The following is a 12,270-nucleotide window of genomic DNA, read 5'->3' on the forward strand; positions in this document are numbered from 1 at the left end:
GCTGCTCTGGATGCGAGCATTATGACGCGAACATGTTTGGCACTGTCGTGCAGTGTTAAAGCGCTGACCCCTCATATACATACTGTGGATTGGTGTATATATGATTGGTTGATTCAAGTTAGCTGTAAGTCCCTTCTCATGGGGTAAGACCTATGCCAGGGGCATACAGCTTGAATGTGCCTCTGTGGGCCTGCCGTGCTGGTGGTGCCATCCACGGAGGTAGCTCATCGATTGGGCCAGAGGTTTGCTCTGGTGGGGCCTGTATGCTCGGTTAAGTGTTTCTCAAGTAGCATGCAGAAAGCTAAGTGTTTGGTGCTGCATGTCTCCTGCTATATCAGAGTTCTCCCTAGTGATAGAGTGCGGTTTCTGGGTGTGGTTGGGCAGGTGTGTGTATGTGTTACCTGAAAGAGTCATGAATGACACAATGGGTCCTGCTTCTCGCATTGGATTAGCATGAGGAGATGTAGGGTAAGGTTCCCTAGCATTATACGGTCAGAATAGTAACAGTATGGTGTTTGGTATTGATGCGTTTGTAATGGTGAATCCTCTCTGGTAGTGGAAGTGGATCAATATTACACTGAAAGAAATGTCACTTTGGGAAAGTGAGCATCTCGATGTTTGTGGCGCTGTGTGACTGGCGGCCTGTCTCCTAATTCACAACTGGGGGCTAGGGAAATAGCCACATTTGTGAATTCCTAATAGAGGGCCGTAAACTAGGGATTCACTGGAAACTGTGGACCTCTGACTTTGAAGGGCCTTTCTGGGACGGTTACGCGGGGATGGAATTGGCACCTGCATTCCATGAGGCAGGGTCTTGGTCCACTAAAGATTGCGATCAAACCTCCCGCCGAAGGATGGCAAACAGGACAAAATTTAGAGAGGGCTTGTGCATTTCAAAAGTGTCCTTTTGAGCTGATTGTATCTTCAAAGGCCATGCTGGGTATAACTACTGGGACTTTGGCCTCTGAAAGTAGGGACACTTTGGATTTGGATCCATATTACGCGGCTTCTATACTGGTACATTGACACAAGGAATGATTAGGGCAGGAATGACTGCAACTGGAGTATCCACAGGCTAGTGATGGCTTGGAGTTTGTCGTCCTCCAAGAAGGGGATTATCACTTGGTGGATTTTGACTGGACATTGCTGGCCTGTAGCTATTGCCAACTGTTGTTTGCTGGGTCTCGAAGTACTCTCCAAGGGCCGTTCAGCCGGCCTCCTGTCCACAAGATTCCAGGGACACAAAGGATCTCACTGGCTCAACGAGATCATAAGGACCGCACTAGGTGTGGCGGAGACAGGTGGAAATGATCGTGGTTGGGACAAGGACCATCCTGACATACACCATCATCTGGCTGTGCAAGAGAAGTGTGTGTGGAAAGATTAGCCACCATCTGAGGAGCCGGGATGTGAGGAGTTTGAGGAGTGAGGAGCGAAGCTTTCAGAGTCCGAGGGACCCGTGCTTGCAACAAAGGGGACATGTGCTGGCTTGTGCTCCAGAGTGTGTGATGTCTGAGGGGGAACCTGAGCTGGGAGCTGAGACTGTCTTCAGCCTCCAGATTTCGAGGATGACAGTGCCTGACATAGCAGCCTTTGTCCAAGGTCGTTGGCTCCCTCTCCCTTGACCAAGCAATAGTGTGCCTTGCTCTGGAAAACATTGAGACAAGACTCGCTGGGTCTTGTGTGCCTTGTGGGCATCTGCAGAATACTGCTGAGGTTCTACGGCAGGTCACACCTTCACTTGAGGGGAAACCATTTCTCCAGACCGTGAGCACAGTTTCCTGGGTCACAACCTTTTGTCTACCGGAGGGATAGTGATCCTGCACTCGTGCAGGTGCCGTCAGGTGCCTGGAGGTTTAATCCAGATGAACAAAACTAAGTAACTGTTTCTTTCCATGCTAGGTGGTTCTGACTGTCTAGTCAGCAAGGCGCCAGCGTGGGCAACGTATATCATTGGCTGGTGGGGTTGAGAGACTGAGGGACTGGATAACAAGGCGTAGTCAGAAGCTAGTGACTGTTGGACCTTTCTGCAATGGGGAAGTCTGACAATTACATTACATATAACTGTAAGGTGTATATACAATATGTCTTTCATTTTGATTTCAATAGCGGTGCTTGACAATTGCGTATATCTGTACAGTTTATATACAATGTGTGTCTCATTTTGATTTTTAGTGTCTCTGTGTAATATAGAGACAGGTGTTTTATACATATGGTTTAGAGTCTTTTTGTGGCGAATGTAGTGTGTTGCGAGGGGGGTACTGTGCCAACACTTTACACTTGAGCCCTGAGGATAAGGCTGACTGCTTGGTGCCAAGCTACCAGAGGCTGAGCACAGGTGATCGGAAAAGAGTATCGTACTCATTCTATTTGGAAGGGTGGGTTCTGACTGGCTGTGATGCGTCTTAGCCAGCCAGAAACTGATGGATCTAACAATATCTAATAAACACATCATATAAAAGACTGCATTCCGGTCACTGGTGGGAATTGATTTTAACAGGATCGAGTTCGCTTAGAGATGATTATTTTCAAATTGTAATGCTTCATTGCGAGACTATCAGTGCCGGACCCAGACATTCATAGAAAACCAGCAACTTACTTGTGCATTAAAAACAAGTTACTAGCCTTCAGATCCAGTGCTGTGGTTAAATGTGTGGGGTTTGGAGCATGTGCTCCATTCCGAGACCTGTCTTCCATTGACTCATCAATTTACAACCAACCTCTTCCACAGGCATGAGTCAAGTCCATAGGACTGGTCCTCTAATTAAAGGCAGCTCTGCTTGTATAATCCATAACACACATACTCACATGTTTAATAGAATCAGACAAAACAAATGACAACCACAATGATCATTTGAGATAATTGCTCACCCAGAAGGTCATTCTGGGGCATCCAGTCATAAAGCTTTGTGTTTGTCCCAAGTGTGTGTGGTTTCTTCCCGCTGTACCTCCAAAGCACCTTCGAAAGAAAATTGAGTCAACCAGTCAATTCTTCATTCGCAAACGAGAGGCATGATTAAAAGTCAGAGATTAAAGATTAAAACTCTCATATAGTTGCAATAATTCATAAAAAATCAAGGGCTAAAACAAACAGCTGGCAGAAATACTAGTAGACGAAACATGCATGATAGTAAAATTGTAATACATTTCAACAAAGGCAAACATACAAGCAGGCAATACTTTTGAGACATTTTCTAACAGTTTAATCGCCTCTACCGTTCATTGGAAAAACAGCACATTTAAAAAAGGACCCAACTGCGAAACAAACATCTTCACTCCGTAACAGCTCTAAATAGCTTAAAGCCACCCTGCATTGTGTAAAATCAGGTTTCCTCAATATTGGTATTAAAAACTGCGTAGTAAAATATTCATAAAATCTACAAAAAAAGACAAAATGTACCAGGTTTGTGCTGAATTACCTTTGCAGGGACAGGCTCCCATGTGAGGTGCACCAAAAAAAAACTGTGGTAAACTAAGCAAGTAGTGAATAGTGCCCTTCCTGGAACTAAATAAAAGCGATCTCTCCCACCTTCACACTTCCCATAATAAATAAGGCTCAAAGCCAACATTATCTTTCAAATTAAGATCATCGTTAGACCTTTCAGCCTTAGGGTGGTCTTTCCCCAAACCTTTTGCCCTCACCCTGGTAATACATATACTCAAAGCCTGTAAATTAAATGCTACTAGTGGACCTGCAGCACTCCTTGCGCCACCCACTCAATTAGCCCTTTAAACTTGACTCAGGCCTGCCATTGCAAACTGTGTGTGCAGTTTTAAACTGCCATTTCAAACTGACAAAATAAATTTTTTGCCAGGCGTAAACCTTCCTTTTTAATACATGTAAGTCCTATGCAGACCATAAAGCTGGGTGCATTGTAATTAAAAGTTGGACATATAGTTTACATGTCATGGTAGTGAAAAAATCACACATTTGTTTTTCACTAATGTGAGGCCTACCTTTCCCATAGGATATCATTGGATTCCCTTATTACCGGGGCAGAGTTGAGCCGCCACAGATGGTGTACGACAATTAGCTAGGCTCCGGGCCGGCAGGCAGAGAAATCCACCAAAGTCCTACCAACCCGAGCTTCATCAACCACAACCAATGCAATTTTCTGCGCCAAACAAAGTGGGATGGTGGCAGCTGCCAGTCATGACTGCCGAGCTGCAACGGGAGAGACCTAAAATGTCGCCGAGCCTGGAGCAGCACCGCATGACGTGGGGTCTGCTTTACACCCGGGTTCTGAGCACTGCTCGAGACAGGCTGGGGAAACTGAACACGGACCGAGAAAAAACTAACAAAGACTGAACCTGACCCCTACACTCCTCTTGGCCTGGTCGGTGAGCACGCCAGCAGAGTGTTGTAGCGGCTACACCCACACTGTTGGGGAAGTGCTAGAAGGCCTTCCCCAGGCAGCCAGGGCCTCTAAGGGTCTCAGCAGCACGCCGAGAGCAGTGTGGCACTTACAAGAGACACATGCCCCTCATGATCGCTGCCAGTGTCTACACCTGTACCATAGATAGGGCATCGGGCCGTCCACTTGCATGAGAGGTACGGGCCACAGTGGAGTCTAAAGGAGTAACAGCTTCTATGACTGTGGAGGCATCTTGCCGAGGAAGCCATCACAAACAAACATGAGATGAGCACTGGGGGCTACACATGTGAACCACGCGGGCCAATCCATAAGGGGGACCCACAGCGCGAGAGAATCTAGGGAACAATACAAGTAGGGCAAGGCGGAGAAGAGAGGTTTCTCCTGGGCCCACTTGAGGGGGGGCCCTTGGCAGAGGTGGGCCTTCCCACACATCGAACAGGAGGGCAGGCAGAAGATTGCCTCCTGCATTAAAGACCAAGGTGGGGTCTTATCTGGAAAGCAGACTATCATCATTGCCACGCACCGCAGGCCCACAAATAACCCCCTCCTTTAAATGTACCTGGGACCTGCACAAGAGCACCTTGGTCAAATACCATTGCCAACCTTAAGCATAGCCTTTTGGCCCTGCAGATATTTGGGGATACTCGATACTACCAGCTAAGGGCCACACTTTCCAACCAGCTGACCTCACCAGCTCCCCTTCAGCAGGGCCCATACTGACCTCCCTCACCCCACCCCTGAACAGCCAGGAGGGACACCAGTGCAAGAGCGCAGAGATGGGCACGACTGTTCTGAGCTGGCGATTCCCCCCTGCTGCTCCCACAGTGTCTCTACCACCACCATCGGCAATGGGACGTCAAAAACCAACAAAGGTGCACTCCCGCCCCCCCTCCCCACCCTCAGTTCCCAGACCGTACCAAATTGGTACACTTGCAGTTAACCCAATTCCAGAACCCCTCTGATAAATTGAATCCTACCTTCCTTGCAATTGAGACCTCTCCGTGGAAATAAAAATAGAGGAGCTCCACACAGAATTTGGTCTGGTACACAATGATCAGTGAAAACTAGCCTCCAAGGTGACTGATATGGAACGACATTGAACTCCAATTGGCAGATCAAGAAAAATGTATGCATGACCTCATTGAAAGGACACAGCCGAGTATGCAGAGGGGTGAGTTCGAAGCAATAATGTATGGGCTGTTGAACTTCCAGAAGGGGCTGAGAGCTCTTGCATGATGATTGTGTTTCTGAAAGATTGGGTGAAATCCTTCACCACGGCTCAATCACTGTCTCCACACTTCTCCCTCAAAGGGGCACACACGCTGCCGGCCGAGAGATCCTGCTCACCCCGTTGTTGCCCGACGCCTTCACTGCATGAATAGAGATGCCATCCTGCAGACAGCTAGGCAGAAAGCTCCACTCAAATAAGAAAACAGTACGAACTCAATATTTTCTGATTACACCATCCTGATACAACACCAACGTTCCTCCTTCCTAAGCATGAAGCACCGACTCTGAGACCTTCATGTTCACTACTCTTTACTAATTTCAGCAAAACTAAAACACATCCATGACCAGCATGCCTACTTCTTTACAGAGCCCACATCAGCCTGGGACTAGATCCAGAACCATCTTGAAGGAGGTGCATGCTCATCCATGGACAAAGACATTGTGCACCACACCAAATGGCGATGATACTGAGGCAGTCACCATCTAAACAGACCCAGGGAGGCAATGATGTACCCTGGCAAAAGAAGCTGAGGTGCAAACAACAGTCAGCCATTGCAGTGGCGCTTGTGATACGCCAGGCGTCGCCTCCACCAGATATGGATTCAAGCTCTGCCATCAGCGAGGATGGAAACACCTCAAGCACTTCAGGCCATACAGTTCTATTTCTCGGCCCTTTGATCAATCTACAAACAGTTGATGACCTGATCTATTGATCTCTCACCCCAGATGCGCTGCCCACTACAGTGAGAGCTAGGCCTTGTGGAGAGCCACCCTGGTCACCAAGCTTTCCACGAACTATAGCATAATACTGAATCCCCAATTTTTTCAATATGAGTCCACTGTGGCTTTCACAAAACATCAGATCATCATCGTACCACTCTAAAACCCATCAAAAATGAACTGTTCAACCGGACTATTAATAGTGTGGACTCTTTGCCGACCACCCGATGCCCCCCTTCCCCATATCATGGTTGCCATTTTCTACCACCCCTCTTTTTGTGGGCTGATCTACAATAGACGGTTTGGGTGCACATCCAGTGGCTGTAGGCTCTTGTTAATATTTGAGTTTCTGTCCCTGTTTATTATGGTTGATCTCCCCGCAGCACGATAAATACAACACCCCCCTTCCCATGTGCTGGAGAGGGTAAAGGGAATGGGATACCACTCCTTATCACACCAGTCCATGGTTTGTCCACATGACACTGCCTTATGGTGTCCCGCCAGGTTCTTAACACTTATCATATGGGGCATGCACTCGGTGCGCCATCGTTATTCCGTGTATTCTTACATCAAATGACAAAAAGCACAAATCAGTTCCTTCAGGAGATTCATTCCACTAGCAGTGAGATCCAGTGGCTCAGTAAAAGCCGAAGGTGTACGATTTATGGCATAACATCTTCCACCTCTGCATGAGGCGCTTTACTTTGGATTTGCCATAGCACATCTTTCCATACTCGCATGACACTCATTGACAAGGAAAGGAGATACGTCTTCTCCAAGGGCTATTCGGATGGTGATCCAATACTCCATGGCTGTATTTACCCACTTGTAACAAACTATTTTTTGGACTTCCTTGTCCAGGGTCCTAGCCCAATGGGTGGGTAGCCCCTGGGTGTTAAGGGGAAACCTTAACAGTGTCCTAGATTGTTACCTCTATAAATCCCACCCACCACTTCCTCAAACCCCTGCTTGTCCACACTTACAGCAATTCTCCCGTTGGATCCAGCAATGGTAATTACAAAATGTCTGGAGAACATACAACCCACACCCTGACAATACTAACATTATTCAGTCCCACATGCTTTATATGTCTGCCGTTTTCGTTTTCTATGTTCCACAACTACACTACCATGACTAACTAATTCAGACTACCTAGGCCGAGTCATTTCCGACCATGTCGCCCACATCATCGACATGGACTGGGGTGCACCCCATCCTCCAGTCCCTACCTGGCAGCTGCCTCGAGAAATTCTAGTAGGCCCACTCTATCGCGACACTAAACCTTCTCACATTAGTCAGAATTTTTCTGAATAGTGCAACAGTGGGGAAAGTGTTGGATAGCGGAGGGGTGAAAATTAATATTCCCACTCCAGTGAGTGCAACAGCAGGGAAAGTGTTGGATAGCAGAGGAATAAAGTTTACTATTCCCACTCCAGTCAATACAACAGTAGGGAAAGTGTTGGATTCCGGAGGGGTAAGAAATTATTATTCCCACTCCAGTAAGATCAACAGTAGGGAAAGTGTTGGATAGCGGAGGGATAACATTTACTATTCTCACTCCAGTCAGTGCAACAGTAGGCAAAGTGTTGGATTGCGGGGGGGGGAGGGGGAGGGAATTACTATTCCTACTCCAATGAGTGCAACAGTAGGGAAAGTGTTGGATAGCTGAGGGGTAAACATTACTATTCCCACTCCAGAGAGTGCAACAGAAGGGAAGGTGTTGGATAGTGGAGGGATGAAATTTACTATTCCCACGCCAGTCAGTAAAACAGTAGGGAAAGTGTTGGATTGGAAATAAACAAACTAAGAATATTTTAAAAAACAAAGTAAATAAAAAATATATTTAATATATTTCATATTAAAAAATATAAAACATAAAACATATTATATTATTAAATACATATCACAAATACCCACAAATATTATATTAAATAAAAGAAAACATTTTATACAAATAAATATTTTTATTTAGAAAATATTTATTAACAAAAACCTTACTTATATTTAATTTAGTTACTTCCTACCCTATAAAACCACAGAACTCACAACCGACATCTAGAACCCCCCAAAAAACTATTTGCACAATTAACATAATTATTTATAAATTGGATGTATGACATTACAACGCATGCATTTACATCGCATGCCTTTACAACGTAAGTATTACAACGCAGTCCATTACAATGCATAGTGCTTTGGGGTGCTGGATAGTGAATACTTTAATTTACTATTCCAACTCCAGTCCCCGTGGACACTAGGGAAGGTTATTGGATAGTAAATTAACCTATTCCCTATCCTAGAGCGCCCCCCAGAGCAATGCGTTGTAATAGTTTGCGTTGTAATGGTTGCGTTGTAAAGGCTCTGCGATGTAAAAGTTGCGTTGTAAGTGTTGTTCACCTTATAAATTAAATAAATATTTTTAATTAAAACAAATTAAAATACATAAAAATTCATCGATGTCTCCCACCCTTTACCTCTATAATTCCCACAACCTGCACCTAAAATTAAACTTTAAAAAATAATTCCACAATTAAAGTTAATTTTCAAATAAATAACTAATAGTATTTAACAACTAATTATAAAGTAAGTAAAATTAATTTACTCCCCACCCATTACCCCTATAAACCCAAAACCCACACACAAAAAAGTAATTAAACAATTAACATATAACAATTTATCAATTTATTGTAAATACATTACTTTCCCACCTTTAACCCTTATATACCCAAAACACACACCTCATGTTTTTTGTTAATCAACATAATTATTATAAATTAATTATCAACAAATTATTAATTAATTCACCCTTTACCCTTATAAACCCCACAACCCACAGTTGAAATGAATTACACGATTTCAATATTTATCAATTAATTAATATCAAATAACAACTAATTATTAATTACTACAAAATACCTTACTTTCCCCCATTTATCCATAAAATCACAAAACCCACACCCCAAAAAATTTAATTAAACATTTGACAAAATGATCTATCAATTATAATGACTTATTATCAACAAAGTATTATTTAAGTAAAAAAATACTTCCCATTCTTTACCCCATGAGCCCCACAACCCGCCCCTAAAATAAATTGCATGACTACAACAATTAATTATCAATTAATTAATTAATAGTAATTCACAACTAATCATTAATTTAACATAATTAAGTTAATTCCCACCCCATTCCACTATAAACCCACAACCCACTACAGAACTAAAAAACGCTGAACTAAATTAAAATAAAATTAATAACTAATACAAACTTATCATATATTAAAAAACATAAACAATACATGCACACAAATACTTTAAAATAGATACTAGAATACATAACACTAATAAAAAAATCAATATTTTAAACTATATTTTTGCAAACGATATTAATGACTTCTATATTTTAAAAATCAATATTGCTTACCTTAAAATCGATATTCTTGTCCACGATATTCTTGCTGTCGATATTTCGGTCAGAATATTTACTCGATAATTGTTTCAGTCGATATTACTTACTTGATATTTTGTCCAAATACCCTTTAGAATATTACAATCGCTTCTCTGCTCATCATGCCTTGAAACTGTCCTACACGTTCAATGAGCCATTTATCACTGGAGCGCTCCTGACATGCCTACAGGAATTCCTCCTAATTTCCCTCCTGAAACCGGACAGAGATCCAACCACATGTCCTCCTACCTCCTGATTGCCATTCTGGGCACAGATTACAAAATAGTCCTGAAAATACTCACTACCCACTACTTCTGGATTGTAACCATCATTGTACACCCCGATCAAAAAATTGGTTTATCTTGGGGCACAAAACGTCATAAAGCAGCAGAAGGCTATTCCACATAATAGACTAGGCATGGCTAGGAGACTTCCTGGCAGCATGCCTGATACTGGATCTAGACAAAGCATTTGATTTGTTGTCCTTGGACTACCTCTTTGGGGAATTAAGAACAATTGGCCTCAGTTGATGACTCCTTGCTTAGACAAAACTTTTATATACCTCCCCTGCCTCCCATTAACAAATTGGCCATCTAATCTTGGCCCCTTTCCCAGTAAGCCACGGCACATGTCAGGGCTGCCCCTTATCTACAATCCTCTTCACCACTGGCCATTGGCTCACCACCTTTGGGTGGAAAAAATAGATTGCGGCATCCCCCTAGTCCAAGGGGAAAAGCACAAGCTAATGGCAAGTATAAATGTTGAAAGCTGTATCAGGAGATCTTACATTAAATCAATCAACATAGTGCTTAAATAGTATCCAAAAATATATTTTTATTTTGTTTTACATTTTATCTTTTTATCCACAATATCAAAAATATACACTCCTATATATTTATACAGTCACAATGCATTAAGACTAGAAGACCCACCTGCCCAAGTAGCTATCCCAGATATCCAGGTACTGCCAATCTCTTGCCCAAAATGTGGGAATTCTTTTTCCCTTCTTTAAGTATATGTCAGGTACTCACACACTGTCTCTCGCTTCCTTTTTAGGTGTTCCCACCCCCTTTCACTTCACACCAGTCCTGAGTAAGACCCCGGTAGTAGGTTCCAGATACCTACGACAATAGGGGTCGAAGGGTCGACTTTACAGCATAATCGACAGTGATAAATAAACTGTGATTTCATGTTATATGGCAAATTTGTACATATTTTGTGGACTATGACCATTCGGTATATGACTAATATATACCAAAACTGTATGTGATATATTTGTCACCATCACAAAACGTTCTCTCCCATCACTTACTACCTAACAATCTTCTTTCACCCCTCCATCTCCACCCCCTGGACACCACACTTTTTTATGTGATACTTTGTAAGGTATTTCTTAAAACTGTTCATGGAAATGCATTCCCAATGTGATTAAATAACATTGGTTGAACATTTTTGTTTCCTAGCCTGTATTGTCTAATGATGTATATATATTTCTTCAAACAATTCCTTCTTTGTTCCCCCCCATGTGAAAGCCAGTATATCACTGGGGCTAAGTAACTCGATGCAAGGACTATGCATCTTGATGCGCAGGCCACATGGTACTTTGCCAGCAGACTCAACTCAGCCCTCTGTCTGGCCCATGTTTGATCGAGGTTGACCTGAACTAGTGACTTGGACCAGATCTACTGCGACCAGATAACCGTGATTGGCATTTTTTTCTTCTTAGCGCTTGATTTATACAAAACCTTAAAAATTCCATGTCTCCCGTTCTACTAATGGATTGTTGTTTTTTGGGTGTAAACAATGTAAACATTTGAGGTAACTGTAGTGGGCTCAAACTTAATGGTTTTGTCAAAGCCCAAATGGTGGTACACTGCCTGCTAGATTGGGGCTGCCACTACAGATGTTTATTGACAGACTAGGGAAGGAAGAGGGAATTCTTCACTAGCTCGTTCCATAAACAGGTTATCCTATGCCTTCCCAAAGAAAAAGGGTGACGCCCCTTACAATATGCTAGCAGTGTGTCGTATCCTCTCCATCACTGGGTTTTAGTATCCCAGATCTGTTTAGTGACTGTACATATACTGTAAAAAAAATGGCCGAATTTCCATCTGTATGCAGACATTTTTGCTATATCCTTACTCCATTTCCTGGATAGAGGACCTCTCTTACCTGTGCACTTAGGAGGCTGGAGCAATTAGGGATTCTCTCAGCTACATTCTGGATGAAAACCGTAACAGATGTGATAAATGTAAATCGTTTGAATTAATTAACAGTTTGATGTAGTTTAATAGTGTTTATGTTTGCACAAAGGTGTGATTATTTGGGGTTGTGTGATAAAAAGCAATAGATTTTATAATTATATAAAATTCTGGGGCATATTGCCAAGAAGTGCGTTAGTAAACGCACATCCCCATATCACCGGCTATCGCCGGATTTCATCGCCTTTTTAGCGCGCAATTATCAATGCGCATCACGTAGGCGAATTGAAATCCGG

At 43.1% G+C, this 12,270-nt stretch overlaps 1 protein-coding gene across 3 annotated transcripts in view; it reads right to left on the reverse strand.

Annotated features, from left to right (window-relative positions):
* LOC144818641 (UDP-glucuronosyltransferase 2A2-like) overlaps positions 1-12,270 on the reverse strand; it is a 370,404-nt gene that overhangs the window by 126,028 nt on the left and 232,106 nt on the right. For all 3 annotated transcript variants that reach the window (XM_078676264.1, XM_078676265.1, XM_078676266.1), the window contains exon 4: positions 2,872-2,959. In XM_078676264.1, coding sequence (XP_078532390.1) covers positions 2,872-2,959 — 88 coding nt within the window. The remainder of the gene's footprint in view (positions 1-2,871; positions 2,960-12,270) is intronic.

The sequence above is a fragment of the Lissotriton helveticus genome, chromosome 2_1, assembly GCF_964261635.1.
Source record: "Lissotriton helveticus chromosome 2_1, aLisHel1.1, whole genome shotgun sequence".
NCBI classification, from domain to species: domain Eukaryota; kingdom Metazoa; phylum Chordata; class Amphibia; order Caudata; family Salamandridae; genus Lissotriton; species Lissotriton helveticus.